Source organism: Heptranchias perlo, chromosome 9, assembly GCF_035084215.1.
Source record: "Heptranchias perlo isolate sHepPer1 chromosome 9, sHepPer1.hap1, whole genome shotgun sequence".
In the NCBI taxonomy this organism is placed as follows: domain Eukaryota; kingdom Metazoa; phylum Chordata; class Chondrichthyes; order Hexanchiformes; family Hexanchidae; genus Heptranchias; species Heptranchias perlo.
Window position 1 is genome coordinate 5,795,827 of NC_090333.1, and position 23,622 is coordinate 5,819,448.

Here is a 23,622-nt window from a genome sequence, read left to right on the forward strand (position 1 = left end):
TGATGCAAAACAGCATTTTAAAACATCCGAGATCTTTTTAAACATTCTGTGGAATCTTTTTAATTTTAGGAGGAAGCAAACACTCCCATTCACTCCCTCCCTATCGTTAAAAATTAACTGGGAGAAAGTGGAGCTCTGCACCAGCATCCATCCAGACATGCACAGTACTCCTTTACAGCTGATATCAGTATAACTTTGGTCTGGCGACTCTGTACCGCACTCGGCAGAGACTGGCAGCTGCAGCATATCTGCAGTCTTAGTGATGAAAGGTAAAGTAAAAGGCAAATTTACCACTGATATCAGGGAGTTCAAAGAGTGATCAACAGATGGAATGAATTCCCAGATCCGGTAGATGGGACAAAAATCCGAGGAATCATTTAAATAGCAACTGGATGCAACAATGGGGTGGGATTTGGGAGTTTTCTGGATGGGCCGAGTGGCCTCCCTCGTAATTAACTTGTGTGTACATTAAATTTGATAACATTGTACGACTGCGTCACATTTGTCTTGAATTCCTCTGAGCATCAGTCAACTGTGATATTAACCCACTTATTTTAAGGGGAGTTAGTGCCTGAGTTAAAATAGAGCGAAATACCTTCAAGAAAGAACTTGCATTTATATAGCACCTTTCATGCCCTCAGGACATCTCAAGTCAATTTGCAGCCAATGAATAACTTTTTGAAGTGGAGTCACTGTCTTTTTGTCGGCAAAATGCAGCCACCTATTTTGTTCACCGCCGAGGTCGAACAAACAGCAAATGAGATAAATAACCAGTTATAAATGTGTCCTGGTCAAATTCTATCCCTCAACCAACACCGAAACAAAAACCAGATTATCTGGTCATTTATTTTATTGCTGTTTGCGCGAGCTGACCGTGTGCAAATTGGCTGTCGCTTTTCCTACCTTTACAACAGTGATTACGCTTCAAGAGTACTTCAATGGCTGTGAACAACAATAACAACTTGCATTGAAAGAGCGCCTTTAATGTAGTAAAACGTCCCAGGACGTTTCACAAGAGCGATTATCAAACAAAATTTGAGATACAGCCACATAAGGAGATATTAGGACAGGTAACTAAAAGCTCGGTCAATGAGGTAGTTTTTTTGATTCGTTCATTCGGTGTGGGCGTCGCTGGCAAGGTCAGCATTTATTGCCCATCCCTAATTGCCCTTGAGAAGGTGGTGGTGAGCCGCCTTCTTGAACCGCTGCAGTCCGTGTGGTGAAGGTTCTCCCACAGTGCTGTCAGGTGGGAAGTTCCAGGATTTTGACCCAGCGACGATGACGGCACGGTGATATATTTCCAAGTCGGGATGGTGTGTGACTTGAAGGGGAACGTGCAGGTGGTGTTGTTCCCATCTGCCTGATGCCCTTGTCCTTCTAGGTGGTAGAGTTCGCGGGTTTGGGAGGTGATGTCGATGAAGCCTTGGTGAGTTGCTGCAGTGTATCCTGTAGATGGTACATACTGCAGCCACAGTGATGAAGGGAGTGAATGTTTAGGGTGGTGGATGGGGTGACAATCAAACGGGTTGCTGTGTCCTGGATGGTGTCGAGCTTCTTGAGTGTTGTTGGAGCTACACTCATCCAGGCAAGTGGAGATTATTCCATCACACTCCTGACTCGTGTCTTGTAGATGGTGGAAAGGCTTTGGGGAGTCAGAAGGTGAGTCACTCGCTGGAGTGTCTTCAAGGAGGAGAGAGAGGGAGAGAGGCAAAAAGGCTGAGGGAGGGAATTCCAGAGCTTAAGGCCGAGGCAGCTGAAGGCATGGCCGCCAGTGGTGGAGCGATTAAAATCGGGGATGCGCAAGAGTCCAGAATTGGAGGAACGCAGAGTTGTCGGAGGGTTGTATAGCTGGAGGCATTTGCAGAGATAGGGAGGGGAGAGGCCATGGTGGGATTTGAAACAAGGATGATTGTAAAGGTTAGAAACGCGGCAGCCAATTCGCGCACAGTAAGATCCCGCAAACAGCAATAAAATTAATGACCAAATAATCTGGTTTACATTTCGTTGTTGGTTGAGGGATAGATTTTAAATTCGAGTTGTCGGTGGACTGGGAACCAATGTAGGTCAGCGAGCACAGGTGTGATTGGTGAATGGGAATTGGTGTGAGTTAGGATACGGGCAGCAGAGTTCTGGATGAGCTCAAGGTTTTGGAGGGTGGAAGATGAGAGGCCGGTGGGAGAGCATTGGAATAGTCAATTCTTGAGGTATCAAAGGCATGGATGAGGATTTCAGCAGCAGATGAGCTGAGGCAGGGTCAGAGAAGGCAACGTTATGGAGGTAGATGTAGGCAGTCTTGGTGATGGAGAGGATTTGTGGTCAGAAGCTCATCTCAGGGTCAAATAGGACTCCAAGTTTGCAAACGGTCTGGTTCAGCCTCAAACTTTGGTTATGGAGAGGGATGAAGCACTTTGAGACATTCTGAGGTCATGAAAGGCGCTAAAAAATGCAAGTTCATTCTTTTTCCTATATTAGTTTCTCTGTTTGCTGTTGGCCAAGATTTGGAGGAAGGGGGAGAAGAGAACGTCCCTGTAAATGTTGCATTTCAGAGTATGAAGATTGTAACAACATTTCACGATTGCCACATCCACCAACACAGAGAGAGAGAGAGAGAGAGAGACTCAGGAGGTGTCATCATCAGTCACATCCGGGTGGATTTCAATAAATGATCTTGCTGCATCTGGTGGATCTTCATATCGGGCAGAGCTCAGGCGGAGAGGATGCGCTGGAGTTTGGAATTGGTGCAGGCCCTGGTCGTGCTCGTGCTGTGGGTCTGCTGCGGCTCTGGGTCCGGCTGTCCATGTTCGGATCGGATTCTGTGCGAACCCGTGACCGTGGAGCATGAGTTCGAGGTGGGTGTTCGGGGCTTGGGGTGGGTGTTTGGGGGCTGGGGGTGGGTGTTCGGGGGCTGGGGGTGGGTGTTCGGGGGCCGGGGGTGGGTGTTCGTGGGCTGGGGGATGGTGTTTGGGGGCCGAGGGTGGGTGTTCGTGGGTCGTGGGTGGGTGTTCGTGGGTCGTGGGTGGGTGTTTGGGGGCTGGGGGATGGTGTTTGGGGGCCGAGGGTGGGTGTTCGTGGGTCGTGGGTGGGTGTTCGGAACAGTCTGAGGGGTGTGGGTCGGGGTGAGGGACAGGTGGAGCTATTGGGATGGGGGTAGTGGGGGGAGGAATGTCTGATTATTGTTGAAATGCAAAGTGTCTCATATTATAATACGTATGTTAAAGTGTTAATATTGGTATAGTTACAGTTTGTATAAAATAGGACGAACAGTAGTATTGAGCAGTGCAAAGATATTTTAACAAGTGCAGCTTCCATAAAATGTGTTTTTTAAATATATTTCTGCAATGTGCAGAGTCTTAAATGATGTGTGATCTAACTCCTGCAGTGTGTCTGTCTAATACCATGGTTAAGGTCACCAGTTTGTGGTTTCCACAGAATATTGAAAATCCTGGAATCTCATGTCATAAAAATGACATTTGACTTTTTCACTCATTGTAAAACTGGGACCTTGGCCACGATTAAACTGAATACAACGTAACAGATCTTTAAAAAATACATTGGTTGCAAAATGACTCTGTAACTGCTGACTGTATTGATGAGGTCAGTATTTACTTCAGAGCAATGTTACTAAGTGGGCAGTGTGGCAGCAACAAGAGCACCACCAATATAACCTGCAGGCTCGATGTGTTCATTCTGCTTTTATCCCACTTCCCCCACCTTCCCACCAACAAAACATTCTTCTGACAGATGGGTGGGATAAAAGTCTCCTCTGTCTGTTGGTTCCAAGAATGAATAAACATGAATTTATGTCGCACCTCATGTCCTCAGGATGTCCCAAAGAACTTCACATGAAATGAATCACTTTTTGAAGTGTTGTCGGCAAACTCAGCGGCAATTTTTTTTTATTTGTTCATGGGATGTGGGCGTCGCTGGCAATGCCAGCATTTATTGCCCATCCCGAATTGCCCTTGAGAAGGTGGTGGTGAGCCGCCTTCTTGAACCGCTGCAGTCCGTGTGGTGAAGGTTCTCCCACAGTGCTGTTAGGTGGGGAGTTCATGATTTTGATCCAGCGACGATGAAGGAATGGCGATATAATTCCAAGTTGGGATGGTGTGTGACTTGGAGGGGAACGTGCATGTGGTGTTGTTCCCATGTGACTGCTGCCCTTGTCCTTCTAGGTGGTAGAGGTGGCGGGTTTGGGAGGTGCTGTCGAAGAAGCCTTGGACAGTTGCGACAATGCATCCCGTGGATGGTACACACTGCAGCCATTGTGCGCCGGTGGTGAAGGGAGTGAATGTTTAGGGTGGTGGATGGGGTACCAATCAAGCGGGCTGCATTGTCCTGGATGGTGTGGAGTTCTTGAGTGTTGTTGGAGCTGCACTCATCCAGGCAAGTGGAGAGTATTCCATCACACTCCTGACTCGTGCCTTGTAGATGGTGGAAAGGTTTTGGGAGTCAGGAGGTGAGTCAATCACCACAGAATACCCAACCTCTGACTTGCTCTTGTAGCCACCGAATTTATATGGCTGGTCCAGTTCAGTTTCTGGTCAATGGTGACCCCCAGGATGTTGATGATAATGCCGTTGAATGTCAAGGGGAGGTGGTTAGACTCTCTCTTGTTGGAGGTGGTCATTGCCTGGCACTTGTCTGGCGTGAATGTTACTTGCCACTATTCAGCCCAAACCTGGATGTTGTCCAGGTCTTGCTGCATTGGGGCTCGGACTGCTTCATTATCTGAGGGGTTGAGAATGGAACTGAACACTGTGCAATATTCAGTGAACATCCCCATTTCTGACCATATGATGGAGGGAAGATCATTGATGAAGCAGCTGAAGATGGTTGGGCCTTGGTCACTGCCCTGAGGAACTCCTGCAGCAATGTCTTGGGGCTGAGATGATTGTCCTCCAACAAGCACTACCATCTTCCTTTGTGCTAGGTATGACTCTAGCCACTGGAGAGATTTCCCCCTGATTCCCATTGACTTCAATTTTACTCGGGCTCCTTGGTGCCACACTCGGTCAAATACTGCCTTGATTTCAAGGGCTGTCACTCTCACCTCACCTCTGGAATTCAGCTCTTTTGTCCATGTTTGGACCTAGGCTGTAATGAGGTCTGGAGGCGGGAACCAAACTGAGCATCGGTGAGCAGGTTAATGGTGAGTAAGTGTCGTTTGATAGCATTGTCGATGACACCTTCCATCACTTTGCTAATGATTGAGAGTAGACTGATGGGGCAGTAATTGGCCGGATTGGATTTGTCCTGCTTTTTGTGGACAGGACGTACCTGGACAATTTTCCACATTGTTGGATAGATGCCAGTGTTGTAGTTTCACTGGAACAGTTTGGCTGGAGGCGTCGCGAGTCCTGGAGCACGAGTCTTCAGCACTACAGTCGGGATGTTGCCGGGGCCCATAACCTTTGATGTATGCAATGCACTCAGCTGTTTCTTGATATCACGTGGAGTGAATCGAATTGGCTGAAGACTGTCTTCTGTGATGGTGGGGATGTCAGGAGGAGGTTGAGATGGATCATCTACTTGGCACTTTTTGCTGAAGATGGTTGCAAATTCTTCAGCCTTGTCTTTTGCACTCACGTGTTGGACTCCGCCATCATTGAAGATGGGCATGTTTACAGAGCCTCCTCCTCCCGTTAGTTGTTCAATTGTCCACCACATTTCATGACTGGGTGTGGCAAGACTGCAGAGCTTTGATCTGAACCGTTGGTTGTTGTGGAATCTCTTATCTATGTGTATAGCATGTTGCTTCCGCTGTTTAGCATGCATGTAGTCCTGTGTTGCAGCTGCACCCAGTTGGCACCTCATTTTTAGGTACGCCTGGTGCTGCTCCTGACATGCTCTTCTGCACTCCTCAATGAATCAGGGTTGATCCCCTGGCTTTTTGATAATGGTAGAGAGTGGAATATGCCGGGCTATGAGGTTACAGATTGTGCTGGAATACAATTCTGCTGATATGTGCAGAGCAAGGTCCCACAAACAGCAAGTTGCATGAATGAACAGTTAATGTGTTTCTGCTGATGTTGGTTGAGAGATAATTGTTGGCCAGGACACCAAGAGAACTCCCTGCTCTTCAATATTGCCAGCGTTCTATTAGATCCACTTTAACATCTCATCCAAAAGACAACCCCTCCAACAATGCAGCACTCTCTCATTACTGCACAAAAGTGTCAGCTCAGATGATGCATGTTTGATAGTCTCAGTCCAACTCAAAGGGCCCAAATCACAAAACTGTGATGAACTAAACTGCAGCACTAAACAGGCAGTCTCATTTGAGAACACAGGATGGTTGGTGTGGGAAATGGAAAAATGTCACACTGGTGCAGTATGCGCTGTTTCTCTTTCTCGGGAACTATATTCTGATCTAGTCTTGCTGGTCTCATGGTAGAAATGCTTGATTTGACACCAGGTACCTTGAATGCAAAATTTTTTAAACTGGAACACTAAAATCCCTTGTATAAAGAGTTTATTTAGTTTAAGTTGTCCTTTTGAAGTGTATTGAGCACCAACACTTGGAATGGAGTATTGGGATGTGAGCTCCGTTTCCTCATGTTGTTCAGTTCCTCTCACCTGCACTATTGTGGAGATGGAAGTTCTGAGAGGTTGTTGCTCTTTAGCATATTCTTTTTTTCTGGTGGCTGCATTTAGATCGACATTGGTGGTAACCTGAGAATCAGTTCACCAGCCGTTCCTTACCCCGTAACCTGGGGAAATGATAATGGGCCAAATTTTGCTCTAACAGGGCATCTAACGGTGCTTGCCGTTACTTGGACCTGCCCTTGCACGTTTTTGAGTGGCAAGTTGCTGAAAGTGCGAACTGATAACGGGGCAGTGAGTGAAACAGGGCATTTGGGAGCTGAGTGAACAGGGCAAGAAACAGGGTATCTCCTTAACCAATGAGATTGAAGGTAGTGAAATTCACAGTGCAAGGATTGAGAAGTGAGTGAAAGGGGAAGTGAAAAAAAGTTTTAATTTTAAAATTGACATTTTTAAAATCTCCAACAGCAATTAAATCCTGAAGGAATGAGACTCCACTCTTGTAATAGTTAATTATCAGTGCCAGAGATCTTGATTGCCGATAATGAACACATTCACCGTCGTTAAAAAGTTACTTAGACTGGAATGGAAAAGACGTAACTTTCCATGGCGAGTTCAGTTTGAATCTCCTGCACAAATACATGAACTTCACGTCGTTCAATGCATTTTAAGGTTGAGCAAGATAGCTGGATGCTGTTTTCGTGAAGCTAACAGCGGAGCAGCCCAACTCGGTCAGCAACTTGTGGATGTTTGAGTTTAACTGCGTATCTGCCCCTCGCCTGAAGTTGCTGTACCATTTACACATAAATAAAACGAGCCCCATTCGCCTCACCGTTATTTTGTCAACAAAATCTGGGCCATTGATTGTGAAAATATCTATTTTTAAATGGCAGTTTTCTGCCCTTCATTACTGCAATTGACTGCTTTATTTTGTACTAGGTCTTTGTCTTTGATGTTGGAGGAAAGGATTGGAAGTATTATGACTGGTTTAAGGTCACGACTATTGCAGCCTTTGGACCATACGATCCTGAGCTTTTGTGTTATGCTCATGCGAATCAAGTTCGAGTTGTCCTGAGAGGTAAGTAATTTTATCACAGAAAAAACAAATGTCCTTCTGTCTTCCAATGCAAGCTGTATTATTGAAAACCACATAAAAGGACATTCAGTGCACAGCCTTGAATTGCTATTTTTGACATTACAGTGCTGAAATTCCCCTCCAGCTCCGGTACAGCTCTCGCAAATTATTCTACATTCCATCTATTGCATGTGAAAAATCTTATATCCACACACACCTCCTGTCAACAAAACCTTACTTTCTGTTCTCAAGTTTTTCACACTTTTGTTGCAACTTTTTCCATTTATAAATTCCTCTGTCCACATTTATAATGGGAACTGTCTCCGTAAACTTGATGCACTGTAATTACATCCTCCCCACCAGTGGTGGCACTGTAGCACCTCTGTTTTGCATCTTTCAGCTCAAATTGCCATTTAAATAAAAATTATAATTGATCAAAGTATTATATTAAATATCAGGACAAAATTCATGATTTCACAATGGGGACTGAGTTACATCTGAACACCCTGGTTGAATTATCCCCCACACTCCAATCCTGCTTCGTCTGAATACTACACAAGTCTGGACTCTCTTTGTCCATTGCCATGGGAGATTGACTGGTGATGTATTTTTATTCTACTTTTCACCTCCCAAACTTGCTGGATTCGTGAGCACTGAGTGGGAGTCTTCTGATCTAGGAGTAGGGGAGGGGGAGAATTCTGAGGAGGGAGATTGTGGGATCCAGCAAGGACTCAGGAGATGGTCAGGGATTGCTGGGATCTGGCAGTATTGGGGAGATCGGGGAATGGAGGGTCTAACATGTCTTGTTGGGGAGGAGGGTGGTCTAATGGAATGCGACCAAACTGCTATTGACATCTTTGGAAGCATCAGTCCCTCACCCCTCACATGTTCCTGCAAGTTCGGTGCCCGAACCACCGCTTCCCTCATCGTCGCCCTATTCCGATCTTCTGTACTTGCCTGGAGCATTTCAGCAGAAATGCTTGGTTAAGAAAGCCGTAAAAAGCACAAACAAATCATTGGGATTCATTTCTGGAGGAAAATAATTCACAGCAGAGAAGTTATGTTAATCATGTATAGGTCCTTGGTTAGAAAACACTGAGAGTACTGTGCACAGTTCTGGTCTCCATACTACAAAAAGATACAGAAGTACTGGAGAAAGTGCAAAAAGGATTTACAAGGATTATATCAGAACTGAGAGAGTATAACTATCAGGAAAGACTGAACAGGCTGGGGCTCTTTTCTCTAGAAAAGGGAAGACTGAGTGGTGATCTGATAGAGGTCTTTAAAATTATGAATTGGCAAGATGTAACGAGTGCCACAGGAATCAGTGTCCGAGTACATGAATCACAAAAAGTTAGTATGCAGGTACAGCAAGTGATTAGGAAGGCAAATGGAATATTGTCATTTATTGCAAGGGGAATGGAATATAAAAGTAGAGATGTTTTGCTACAGTTGTACAGGGCATTGGTGAGACCACATCTCAAATACTGTGTGCAGTTTTGGTCTTCTTATTTAAGAAAGGAAATAATTGCTTGGAGGTAGTTCAGAGAAGGTTCACTCGACTGATTCCTCAGATGAGGGGGTTATCTTTTGAGGAAAGGTTGGATAAGTTGGGCCTGCATACACTGGAATTTAGAAGAACGAGAGGTTATCTTATTGAAACATATGAGATCCTGAGGGGACTAGAAGGGTAGATGATGAGAGGAGGTTTCCCTTTGTGGGAGATACTAGAACTAGGGGCCACCAGTTTAAAAATAATGGGTCTCCCATTTAAGACGGAGGTGTGGAGGAATTTTTTCTCTCAGAGGGTCGTGAGTCTGTCGAACTCCCTTGCCAGGGAGCGGTGGAGGCAGGGTCATTGAATATTTCTAAGGCTGAGTTAGATAGACTCCTGATTAACAAGGGAGTCAAAGGTTATAGTCGGTAGACAGGTAAGTGGGGTTGAGGTCACAATCAGATCAATCATGATCTTACCAAATAGCAGAGCAGGCTCGAGGAGCCGAATGGCCTACCCCAGCTCTCGTATGTTCATATGTTCATAATTTTCCATTTGTGGGCAAGTCGAAAACTAGAGGTCATCCAAAACTATAAGATAGTCACAAATAAATCCAATAGGGAATTCAGGAAAAACTTCTTTCGTCAGTGAGTGGTAAGAATGTGGAACTTGCAACCACATGGAGTGGCTGATGCAAATGACATAGATGCATTTAAGGGGAAGCTGCAGAAGTATATGAGGGAGAAGGATATGTCCAGGCTTTGGAGACAGGCTGAGGCCTTCAAATAAAAACTGTTCACACCATCACTTGATGGCCGTCGTGTGGAACTATATAACCACAGGCCACATTATAGGCAAAATTCAATTACAAAGGTGACAGGACGGGCGTCACCAGATGTGAACACAATTAAAATAGAAAAACAAAAGATACTGTTGACAAAGAATTTTTGAACAGAAAGATGACAGGACATACTGTTTTTAATAACCTATAAATAGATAGGTGGAACTTTTATTCCCTGGCACAGCAGCAGTCTGCCACTGATGCCAGGATTTAGAATGAAGAATGCAGTTTAATGAAAGCCCGACCCAATTGTGTCCAGAGCCCAGCACACACGCTCCATTCTTCCGACTCTGGGCCGCTGAGATTTCTCCTCTTCCTCCATCAATGGCAGAACCTTCAGCTGTGACCCTCTTGAACTCCAGATTCTTCTTCTTCAACCTCTTTGTCTTGCTATTTCTCTTCCTATCTTCGAAAGCCTCATCAAAACCGACCTGTTTGACTGCGCCTTTGGTCTCTTCCCTCACGTGTCAGCATGGCTCAGCTTTAGCACTGTGTCTCTCCTCCTGGGTCAGAAGGTTTTGGGTTTACTCCAGGACTTGACACATAAGTGCAGTACTGAGGGAATGCTGCATTGCCAGAGGTGCTGTTGTAAACAATTTTACAACACCAAGTGAAAATTGGAACCAAGTCCAACGATTTTATTTGAAAATCACAAGCTTTCGGAGGCTTCCTCCTTCCTCAGGTGAATGTTTCAGAGGTGCTGTGATTCAGATGAGACCTTAAACAAGGGCTCCACCTGCCTATTCTGTTGGATGTAAAAGATCCCATTGGCACAATTCAAAGAACAGGGAGTTCTCCTGGTGTCCTGGACAACATTCATCCCTCAACCTACATCACCAAATCAGATGAACTGGCCATTTATCTAATTTCCTATTTGTGGGGCCTCTCTGGGTACAAATTAGCGACCACATCTGCTTACAAAGCAACAGTGATTATGCTTCAAAAATAATTAATTGGCGATGAAGCATTTAAGGACATCCTGAGGATGTGTCAGGCACTATGTAAATACAAATTCGAGCTAAATCTTCCTCTACTACTTCCTACCTGATGTTGGCAATTCTGTCCTGCATCGTGTCTTGGGACACAATGTTGTGCGAATGATGCTCTATAATTGGAAGTTGTTTCTTCACCCTTCACCAGGAGTTTTTTCACTATGGAACACTGTATACAAACAACGCCGAGAAAAGTGGGTCGATAAGCAATTGCAGTTGGCAAAAAGGCAATTTATGGATGGAATCAATTTGGATGTGAACATTGCTGTTAAAAAACCATCTCGAGGTTATTTCAAGATCCCTCAACTGGTTTCCGAAACCATGGATGTGTTCCACCGTGAAATACCTGGGTCTCAGGTAAAGAAGCCATTTTTTTAATTAAATGGGGATAAGCAATTTACTTTCTACTTAATCATAAAGGAAGATTGATATTTTTCTGGATAAGTGAATTGAAATCATGATTTTTCGCTGCTGTTTATCAGTGCATCATCTTGTTACAAAGCTGCTTTGACAATTGCTGAGGTTAGAAATTTTAGATTGAATCAGTTTAAGCTGGATATACAGCAAACTTGATGCTGCATCACTTGTAGCCCAGAATGATACAAGTGACTTGAGTTCCAGCTTCCATGGATGGCATAGTTCGAACTGTAATTTTCACATAGGTTCTCAGAAGGTTCCAGCACAGTAGGAGGCCGTTCGGCCCAGCGTGCCTGTGTTGGCTCTTTGAAAGAGCTATCCAATTAATCCCACTCCCCTGTTCATAAGAACATAAGAACATTGCCCTGGAATTTTTTCCCCTTCAAGTATTTATCCAATTCCCTTTTGAAAGTTACTGTTGAATCTGCTTCCACCACCCTTTCTGGTTTTATATTCCAGATCATAACAACTCTCTGTGTAAAAAAAATTCTCCTCATCTCCCCTCTCATTCTTTTGCCAATCTCCTGAAAGCTGTGTCCTCTGGCTATCAACCCTCCTGCCACTGGGAACATTTTCTCCTTATTTACTCCGTCAAAACACTTCTTCAAAGGAAGAAATGTTTGTCTTAATGTCAAGCCCTATAACATCCTTCAGAAATGTCCCACAGTTTATATCTAATGAGTTACTTTGAAATAAAGGGACCATTAAGTAGGCAAAAAAGGAAATCACTCTCTGCATTTTTATTGGGTAAAGTTTGAAGCAGACTTTCACTGCTGAGAAGTTTGCACATAACGGACTTTGCTAACTCAGATTACAGTGATTTAATTCTTGACCTTCGGCTCCCGAATGCCTTCTTGTTCAGGCAGTGACTACATGAGCCATGCAAATCCTGGTTCGTGCTGAGTTATCTGATTTCAGCTGGGATGTTGGAGGGCACAATTTACCCCGAGTGCCACTGGGTCGGGGAAGGTCAAATGAACCATCTGATCATTATCTGGAAACCTCCCACTGGAAGTGTGACCGTGCAGATGGCCACCAATTGGGTTAGTCCCCCCACCCATGTTAAAATAGCCTGCCAGCACTCAATGTCTGGCCTCGCGTAAAAGAACTTTGGCCACTTTGACTCAGTATTGGAGTGTGGCTGGCCCTTTTGGGACTACAATTTGGTTACAACTTAATGCCTTTTGGAGAGGAGGAGAGAAAACTGACAGAAAATTGGAGGAAGAAGGTGAGTGAGCAGTGGGGAATTGAACCTGATTAATATTTGATAACCGAGGATCCTATTAATTCTAACTCACAATTTGCCCCAACTTTATCCTGTTCCTTTTTATACAGTCATGAACACTGTCGAACTCCTAACCTGTTAAATTCACAGTTCCCATGGACCATGTGCGAGTGCATATAAAAACCATATAACTACTAGTGATATCCAACATAAGGTATGAGATGAAACTAACTTCTTCTTGTTACTCTTTGGCCCTTAGGTCACATTTAACGTGCCTTGGTCTCCAGACTGCATTGATGGCCGATGCTATGACTTTTTGAGAATTGCAAATTCCTCTGACTTTTTATTTGTGATGTCCTATGATATGCAGAGTCAAATGTGGGACAATTGCTTTGCAAAGGCAAATGCTCCCTATTACCAGACTTTATCAGGTATGTACAATAAGACCATCTGGTTCAGGGTCTACCTGCCCGATATCAATGTGAATCTAAGACCCTCATTATTTTTTTTCCCCATTTAGGTTACTCCGCTTATATCAATCTGGGAATTGATTCCAGAAAGCTCGTGTTGGGAGTTCCATGGTATGGTTATGACTATCCTTGCACACAGTTTTTTGAGGTAAGGTTTTGTCATTATCTGGCTTTCAGTAATCCGAATTATTTAGAATAGACTATTGTAAACCATTACAAAAGAGCCAGAGGTGATCTGGGGAAACATTTTTTTTACGCAGCGAGTTGTTATGATCTGGAATGCACTGCCTGAAAGGGTGGTGGAAGCAGATTTAATATTCACTTTCAAAAGGGAATTGGATAAATACTTGAGGGGAAAAATTTACAGGGCGATGGGGAAAGAGCAGAGGAATGGGACTAATTGGATAGTTCTTGTGACGAGCCAGCACAGGCATGATGGGCCGAATGACCTCCTCCCTTGCTGTACTTACTATGATACTATGATGTTATGATTGTCTTGTTGCTGTGCAAAATATCCCATTGATTCACTGTTCTGGAGAAATTATTTGTTTGCAGTGCTTGCTCTCTGGGCTTACCTTATCTGTGCTATTTAACATTTTATTCCACTGAGGCCTCCCCTTAACTGCATTCTTCTCGGCTGTAAATCTTAAGCTTCTCTAATCTTTTCTCAAAGCTCATCCTTTTAACACAAGGGATCATAAGAACATAGGAACAGGAGGAGGCCATTCAGCCTCTCAAGCTGTTCCGCCATTCAATTAGATCATGTCTGATCTGTATCTTCATTCCATCTACACACCTTGGTTCCATAACCCTTAATACCCTTCCCTAACAAAAATCTATCAATTTCAGTTTTGAAGTTTTCAATTGACCGAGCCTCAACAGCTTTTTGGGGGAGAGAATTCCAGATTTCCACGGCCCTTTTCGTGAAGAAGTGCTTCCTGACATCACCCCTGAACAGCCTTGCTCTAATTTTCAGGTTATGTCCCCTTGTTCTGGACTCTCCCACCAGAGGAAATACTTTCTCTCTATCTACCCTATCAACTGCTTTGATCATCTTAAACACGTCAATTAGATCACTCCGTAATCTTCTATATTCAGTCTTGTTGCTGTCTATTTGAAATTACAACCTTGTCCTTGTCTATAAATGTACTATTTAATTTTATATATTTCAGTGAGAGACCCTCCTGTCCAAATTGTAAAACTTATTTTTCTCTAATTGTTCCTCTTTACACTTAGAGATCAGTCATGTTGTTACTGCATTTTTGAAGTTCCCAAAGTAACTATATTTTCATCCTTTTGTATTTTCAGACTGGTAGGTGTGTATTGGAAAAGATTCCTTTCCGAGGTGCCCCTTGCAGTAATGCAGCTGGACGTCAGGTCCCATACAAAGAGATCGTACAGCATGTGCACAAATCAATTACTGGCAGATATTGGGATGATGAGCAGAAAGTCCCGTCTTATATCTACATGGTAAGACTATCAATCAAAACACAATGGAGAGTTGTGCATTGTCCATTCTTTGCAGAATGCAAAGCTTGCAGTATTTCATGATTCAATATTCCCTGTGTACAGGATTCAGCACAGTTCAGAATGTACAGTTTATACAGTAGAAAATGTGTGTAGTTGGAGAATAGCCAAGAAAATGGGAGTTGACAGACAAAGCACCAAACCCAGTTCCGTTTGTTAAGACATTGTGTATGACCAGTTGCAAAAAATGAGATGAGCTGTGGTCTTTTCAAATCGATCACTTTGCACAACCCATATTGACCCTCCTGTGAAAATTAGCGATTGTTTGGTTTGTGAAATGTGTGCCCCTGTCTCCCATTTGATGATCAATTTAGCACAAAAGATTGACGGTAGCGTGCCCTGTACATAAGAAAACTGCACAGTAGCAAATACCACACACTCTCGACCTACTGCGTTCTAATGTCCTTCAGGAAAGGAAACCTGCCGTCCTTACCCGGTCTGGCCTATATGTGACTCCAGACCCACAGCAATGTGGTTGATTCTTAATTGCCCTCTGAAATGGCCTCGCAAACCACTCAGTTGTAAAATCCAGATACGAAAAGTCATAATGAGAATAAAACCGGATGGACCACCCGGCATCGGACCACTAGGCACCGGACACGACAACGGCAAAACAAGCCCAGTCGACCCTGCAAAGTCCTCCTCACTCACATCTGGGGACTTGTGCCAAAATTGGGAGCGCTGTCCCACAGACTAGTCAAGCAACAGCCTGACACAGCCATACGCACATATCTTTCAACCAACTTCCCAGACTCTTCCATCACCATCCCTGGGTATGTCCTGTCTTCATCAATGACCTTCCCTCCATCATAAGGTCAGAAATGGGGATGTTCGCTGATGATTGCACAGTGTTCAGTTCCATTCGCAACCCCTCAAATAATGAAGCAGTCTGATCCCGCACGCAGCAAGACCTGGACAACATCCAGGCTTGGGCTCATAAGTGGCAAGTAACATTCGCGCCAGATAAGTGACAGGCAATGCCCATCTCCAACAAGAGAGGCTCCAACCACCTCCCCTTGACATTCAACGGCATTACCATCACCAAATCCCCCACCATCAACATCCTGGGGGTCACCATTGACCAGAAACTTAACTGGACCAGCCATATAAATACTGTGGCTACGAGAGCAGGTCAGAGGCTGGGTATTCTGTGGCGAGTGACTCACCTCCTGACTCTCCAAAGCCTTTCCACCATCTACAAGGCACAAGTCAGGAGTGTGATGGAATACTCTCCACTTGCTTGGATGAGTGCAGCTCCAACAACACTCAGGAAGCTCGACACCATCCAAGATAAAGCAGCCGCTTGATTGGTTCCACCACCCTAAACATTCACTCCCTTCACCACCGGCGCACAGTGGCTGCAGTGCGTACTATCCACAGGATGCACTGCAGCCACTCGCCAAGGCTTCTTCGACAGCACCTCCCAAACCCGCGACCTCTACCATCTAGAAGGACAAGAGCAGCAGGCACATGGAAACAACACCACCTGTATGTTCCCTTCCAAGTCACATACCATCCCGACTTGGAAATATATCGCCGTTCCTTCATCGTCGCTGGGTCAAAATCCTGGAACTCCCTTCCTAACAACACTGTGGGAGAACCGTCACCACACGGACTGCAGCAGTTCAAGAAGGCGGCTCACCACCACCTTCTCAAGGGCAATGAGGGATGGGCAATAAATGCCGGCCTCGCCAGCGACGCCCACATCCCATGAACGAATATAAAAAAATACCTAGTCACATGTCTAATTGACGTTGGCCAAGTTTGCTGAGATACTTGATGCACTGCAGTCAAAGGCTGTGATGCTTGAGCTTTCAGCAGTAACATTGAAATCATGTTTTCCACCTTTCGATTGCAATATTTTGTTACTTTGAGCAATTTGAAAAGATTATTTTGAAATGATAGAATGTTCCACATTGAGTTAAATCAGACCTTGGATAATTCGATTTATTTTTTTAAATCATTTTCTCTGGAGGCCCATGCTAACTCTGACTTGCAAGTCATCTATCTCTTTCTATTTCCCCCAAATCATTTTTTTCCCAATCAAACACCATAATCTTTTGACTTGTTGCATCCGAATTGACATCTGGGCTGTTCATGTGGATTTTTCGAAATTGCTGTACTGAGGGAGTGCTGCACTGTCGGAGGTGCCGTCCTTCAGATGACACGTTAAACTGAGGTCCCGTCTGTGCTTTCAATGTGTGCCTTATGTTCATGTGTTGCACAGCATCCAGATGAGTTAATTGGTTTGGGTGTTAAAAAAGATAGACTTGGAGCTGCTCCTGCTCCGTTCCCGTTACTTGTGTGGACGTGCAGCGGAAAACCGCGTTTGTGCACGGAAATGGAGTTTCTGCCGATGGTCAGGGGACGGAGTGGGAGAAGCCCTGAGGAAATTGCCGGCCGTAGCCGTAAGTCCCTAATTTTTGAGATTGTTTTGCTCATTTGTCATTGTGCATTTTCTCATCGTACATTTCAGTCCATTCTGTCTTCTGCTGATGAAGATTTTCAGCATAGTGTCTCGAACTGAGCATTGACCCAAACCCCTCGCTCCTATCTGTGTAACTCTTTATTTTTTTATGGCAGGTTAATAATACATTTCATGAGGTCTGGTATGACGATCCACAGAGCATTTCAATTAAGTCAGCGATCATGAAGAAATTGAGACTCCGTGGCATAGGCATGTGGAATGGAAATATGCTGAACTACAGTGATGATCATTTCATAGTAAAGCAAACTGAAGACATGTGGAATGCTCTTTGCCCTTTGTGAGGAAAACGGCGACGTTGAACCATCTCATCTTAACAGAATGTAATCATTTAATTTTGCAAGTAAACTCAGCAAAAAGTGAGCTAGCTTCCAACATTAGAAATTAAAGATAACGCAGATCTAGGGAACAGATTTAACATTTTGTCGAGCTAACGAATTTCTATTCAATGAAAAGAAAATGTACGAATACAATTTGTACTCCAAGATCTGGTCACTTCAGGCATCTCAAGTTGTTTACAAAATGCATCAAATCTGTATTGACTTTCATAATGCTTAATGATAGTGCAGGTTAAAACATCTCGCCGCTAATTATTTACAATTCAGAAAACAAGTCAGCTTTCCCGTTGGGTAATAATCCAATTCTGATATGCACACGCGTGTTGTCTGTTTGATGCACATCTTAATTCTTGACAATGATTTTGATGATTTTATTTTGATTGGTTATCATTTTGAACCAAGATAACTTTAATTTTCAACTTTCCTCCATTAAGGGGGGGTGAACGGACCAGATAATAGTATCCTGTGTACTGCTAGTATTTTTATTTAATTGTAATATTACAAGACAATGTAACCATTTGAATTTTATTCCACCTGAGTGCTTTACAATTGTCTATTCTTGAAAGGCAATTTAAATTTTTACGGGAACACGTATTTCACAAAATAAAATGTGATGTTTCCAAAGTAAGTGTTTTAGTTGTGTTGCTCCAGGAAAGTGGGGATTGTGTAAATATAAAACAGTTGTGGTACCGGTTAAAAAAATTCCCCTCAAGTCTAATCTTGGCACATATATTTAGTAGTCCTTAGTTAATCACTTGCCCTCCTCGTTGCCAACATGTGAAACTCAGTGTTGGGGGGAGGGAGGTCTGTGTCCCATTTTATCTTTATTTACTTTGTAATATTACCCAGCAAGAATTGTCCTGGTCTTTATTCCTGACACAGTTTTCTTCATTCACAATATTGTTTGACGAACTCTGTGCGTGAGATTATGGTCTAACCATCTCATAGATGAAAATAATAAGACAAAGAAGGCAATAAAATTGGTGCTGTCATTAAATAATACGTAAGTAAGACCATACTTGATCTTTAATATCTTTAACTGATTTCTCGAGGTAAAGTGATCGTTTCGTCGAACAGGAAGCAAAGTTGTCAGAATGGGGGACGGCGAATCAGTCCACTGATCTAATCTTTCCATGTTAGCAGACTGGAGCCCGCTGGCAATTGTACCAATGGGCACAGGAACCAGTTTAGAGCAGGCACTGAATTGGCAATGCAGAGAGCTGTCAGGGAGATCACACTGCTCAATAGGACCCGTGAACATCATTAAAGCTGAAAGAGCTGGAAACATGACTTCATCTTATCAAGTTAATCATGGGCTGGGTGAGAAAAGGAAACTTTCTTTTTTTCTTTTCCCTTTTTTTCTTGAGAATGATAAGGCAAGTTCTTTCCTTTCTTTCCTTTCCTCTTTTTTCTTTTTCGATCTTTTCTCTTTTTCTTTTCTGTTCTCTTTTTTCTTTTCTTTCTTCTAGTTTCCGTTATCCTGTGCTCTCGAGCATTTCCAGCTGTTTCAATAGGATTTGTACGTTTGCTTTAAAACAAAAGCATTGAAGCAATTCCGACCCAAAATGGAATAAGACTCTTAGTTAATGGTGTAGAAAGACCTCTGAACCAGCAAGTTCCAAGTCCAAGTGATGAGTGGCCTTTCCACTCCTAAAGGGATATTGGTGACAGATTTACATTTCAGTAACCTCTTCACATTCCTGCAAACCCGTTAACTTGCCTATTCTGCATTACTTATCAGGTAACAAGCAATAAAGACTTCAGATCCTGAATTTCTTCTTTTACTTACTTTAGGATAAATGTTCGTATCATTTTAGAGTGGTGAATTGCACAAATAGAGTCATTTCTTTTCTACAAATGTATTTATTTGAGAAAATAGCGCAATATATATATGTGAGAATACTGAGAAAATCCGACTTCTGAGAAAGAGGAAAGGATATCACACCACGGTTTCCCGAATTTCCCTCTGTCGACGAGGGTTGGGCAGGTTGCTGAGGCCTAAGCAAGGTACATTCTTGGGGTCTGGGCAGAGGGAGAGTTGCCCACTACCGGGGCCCTGACCCTCCAAAAGAGGCTTCATCAGGTCTTCAGCTGCTGCCCAGGGATAACCACCACCCCTCTCCTGGTGACCTCTGTGGTCAGCAGTGCTAGGTGGGTTGCATTACCAGTGGCAGTGCGGCCAAGGATCTGCTGGAGGCCTTCCCTGATGTGATGGGAGGTGGAGAGGGTGGGAATATCCAGGTCGCTGGGAATGCTGCAGTCGGCATCATCGCAAGATATTCCTTGATTCATTATTGTGCAACTCACTGCAGGCAGACTTTGAAAGTTGCTGCAACAAAATATAGTTCAGAATTTGTTAATATGTGACAGTGGAATACCCTAATATAGAATCATAGAAATTTACGGTACAGAAGGAGGCCATTCGGCCCATCATGTCTGTGCCGACCAATAAAGAGCCATCTCGCCTGATCCCACTTTCCAGTTCCTGTTCCATAGCCCTGTAGGTTGTGGCATTTCAAGTGCATATCCAAGTACCCTTTAAATGCAATGAGGGTTTCTGCCTCTACCACCCTTTCAGGCAGTGAGTTCCAGACCCTCACCACCCTCTGGATGAAAACATTTTTCTTCAACTCCCCTCTACCAATTACTTTAAATCTATGCCACCTGGTCATTGATCCCTCTGCTGAGGGAACGAGGTCCTTCCTATCCACTCTCGCTCGGCCCCTCATGATTTTATACACCTCATTTAAATCTCCCCTCAGCCTCCTCTGTTCCAAAGAAAACAACCCCAGCCTAACTAATTTTTCCTCTTAGCTAAAATTCTCCTGTCCTGGCAACATCCTCATAAATCTCCTCTGTACCCTCTCGAGTGCAATTACATCTTTCCTGTAATGTGATGAACAGAAATGTATGCAATACTCCAGCTGTGGCCTAACTAGTGTTTTATACAGTTCAAGCATAACCACCTTGCTCTTAAATTCTATGCCTCGGCCAATAAAGGAAAGTATCCCATTTGCCTTCTTTGCGAGAACCAGGCTGAATATAGAAAGTTCAGAGGGAAAGTGAGAAAGGAAATAAGAGGGGCAAAGAGAGAATATGAGAATAGATGGGCGGCCAACATAAATGGGAATGCAAAAGTCTTCTATAGGCATGTGAACAGTAAAGGGGTAGTAAGAGGAGGGGTGGGGCCATTAAGGACCATGAAGGAGAACCACTCATGGAGGTAGAGGGCATGGCTGAGGTACTAAATGAATACTTTGCATCTGCCTTTACCGAGGAAGAAGATGCTGCCAGGGTCTCAGTAATGGAAGACATAGTTGAGATACCAGATGGATTAAAAATTGATGAAGAAGAGGTACCAGAGAGGCTAGTGAAACTTAAAGTAAATAAGTCACCCGGTCTGGATGGGATGCACCCTACGTTGCTGAGGGAAGTAAGGGTGGAAATTGCGGAGGTACTGGCCATAATCTTCCAAACATCGTTAGATACGGTGGTGTTGCCAGAGGACTGGAGAATTGTAAATGTTCACCCTTGTTCAAAAAAGGGTGGAAGGATAAACCCAGCAACTATAGGCCAGTCAGTTTAACCTCGGTGGGGGGAAACTTTTAGAAACGATAATCTGGGACAGAATTAGCAGTCACTTGGACAAGTGTGGATTGATGAGGGGAAGCCAGCACAGATTTGTTAAAGGCAAATCGTGTTTAACTAACTTGATCGAGTTTTTTGATGAGGTAACAGAGAGGGTAGATGAGGGCAATGCAGTTGATGTGGTGTCTCTGGACTTTCAAAAGGCGTTTGATAAAGTGCCACATAACAGGCTCGTCATCAAAATTGAAGCCCATGGAATAAAAGGGGCAGTAGCAGCATGGATACAGAATTGGCGAAGTGACAGGAAACAGAGGATAGTGGTGAACGTTTATTTTTCGGATGGGAGGGAGGTATACAGTGGTGTTCCCCAGGGGTTGGTATGAGGACCACTGCTTTTCTTGATTATATTAATGACTTGGACTTGGGTATGGAGGGCACAGTTAAAAAATTTGCAGATGATACAAAACTTGGAAACGTAGTGAACAGTGAGGAGGATAGTTATAGACATCAAGAGGATATAGACAGGCTGGTGGAATGGGCGGACACGTGGCAGATGAAATTTAATGCAGAAAAATGCAAGGTGATACATTTTGGTAAGAAGAACGAGGAGCGGCAATATAAACCAAAGGACACAATTGTAAAAGGGGTGCATGAACAGAGAGATCTGGGGGAGTGTGCACACAAATCTTTGAAGGTGGCAGGGCAGGTTGAGAAAGTGGTTAAAAACCATATGGAGTCCTGGGCTTTATAAATAGAGGCATGGAGTACAAAAGCAAGGAAGTCATGATGAACCTTTATAAAACCCTGGTTCGGCCACAGCTGGAGTATTGTGTCCAGTTCTGGGCACCACACTTCAGGAAAGATGTGAAAGCCTTCGAGAGGGAGCAGAAGAGATTTACTGGAATGATTCCAGGGATGAGGGACTTTAGTTACGTGGATAGACTGGGGAAGCTGGGGTTGTTCTCTTTGGAACAAAGAAGGTTGAGAGGAGATTTGATAGAGGTATTCAAAATCATGAAGGGTCTCGACAGAGTAGATAGGGTTGGCAGAAGGGTCAAGAACCAGAGGACATATATTTAAGGTGATTGGAAAAGAACCAAAGGTGACATGAGGAAAAGCTTTTTCACACAGCGAGTGGTTAGGATCGGGAATGCACTGCCCGAGGGGGTGGTGGAGGCAGATTCAATTATGGTCTTCGAAAGGGAATTGGAAAAGTACTTGAAAGGAAAATGTTTGCAAGGCTACGGGGATAAGGCGTGGGAGTGGGACGAACTGGATTGTTCTTATGTCGAGCCGGCACGGACTCAATGGGCTGAATGGCCTCTTCCATGCTATAACCTTTCTATGATGCTGTGATTCTCTGATTCTAACCACCTTATCTACCTGACCTACCTTCAGGGATCTGTAGACATGCACTCCAAGGCCCCTCTGTTCCTCTACACTTCTCAGTATCCTCCCATTTATTGTGTATTCCCTTGCCTTGTTTGCCCTCCACAAATGCATTACCTCACACTTCTCCGGATTGAATGCCATTTGACACTTCTTTGTCCACCTGACTGGTCCATTGATATCTTCCTGCAGTCTACAGCTTTCTTCCTCACCATCAACCACACGGCCAACGTTTGTGTCATCTGCAAACTTCTCAATCATACCCCCTACATTTCAGTCAAAATCATTGATATATACCAGAAAAAGCAATGGTCCTAGTGCTGAGTCCTACGGAACGCCACTGGAAAGAGCCTTCCAGTCACAAAAACACCCGTCGACCATTCCTCTTTGCAACTCACCAAGGCTTCTTCGACAGCACCTCCCAAACCCGCGATCTCTACTACCGAGAAGGACAAGAGCAGCAGGCACATGGGAACAACACCACCTGCACGTTCTCTTCCAAGTCACACACCATCCCGACATGGAAATATATCGCCGTTCCATCATCGTCGCTGGGTCAAAATCCTGGAACTCCCTACCGAACACCACTGTGGGAGAAACTTCACCCCTCGGACTGCAGCGGTTAAAGAAGGTGGCTCACCACCACCTTCTCAAGGGCAATTAGGGATGGGCAATAAATGCTGGCTTTGCCAGCGATGCCCACATCCCATGAACAAATGAAAAAAAAGCCAATTCTGGATCCAACTTGCCACTGTCCCTTGGATCCCATGGGCTTTTACTTTTCTGACCAGTTTGCCATGTGAGATCTTGTCAACAGCCTTGATAAAATCCATGTGGACGATATCAAACATGCTACCCTCATAGACCCTCTTTGTTACCTCCTCAAAAAATTCGATCAAGTTGGTCTGACACGACCTTCCCTGAACAAATCCATGCTGACTGTCCTCGATTAATCCGTGCCTTTCTAAATGAGGTTAGGCTGACTGGTCTGTAATTACTCGGTCTATCCCTTTCTCCCGTTTTAAACAATGTTACAACGTTAGCAGTCCTCCAATCCTCCAGCACCAGGCCTGGAACCAGACAGGATTGGAAAATGATGGTCAGAGTCTCCGCTATTTCCTCCCTTGCTTCACGTAACAGCCTGGGATACATTTCATGCTGGCCTTGTGATTTATCTACTTTCAAGGATGCTAAACCCCTTAATATTTCCTCTCTCACGATGCTTATCCCGTCCAAT

At 44.1% G+C, this 23,622-nt stretch overlaps 1 protein-coding gene across 1 annotated transcript; it reads left to right on the forward strand.

Annotated features, from left to right (window-relative positions):
- Positions 1-2,717: 2,717 nt before the first annotated feature.
- On the forward strand, positions 2,718-18,922 carry LOC137325602 (di-N-acetylchitobiase-like). Its single transcript, XM_067990867.1, has 9 exons — positions 2,718-2,849; positions 7,483-7,621; positions 12,282-12,406; positions 12,848-13,019; positions 13,109-13,206; positions 14,367-14,528; positions 16,850-16,993; positions 17,169-17,309; positions 18,878-18,922. The coding sequence occupies exons 1-9, from the start codon at positions 2,718-2,720 to the stop codon at positions 18,920-18,922; spliced, it is 1,158 nt and encodes a 385-aa protein (XP_067846968.1).
- The last annotated feature ends 4,700 nt before the right edge of the window (positions 18,923-23,622 follow it).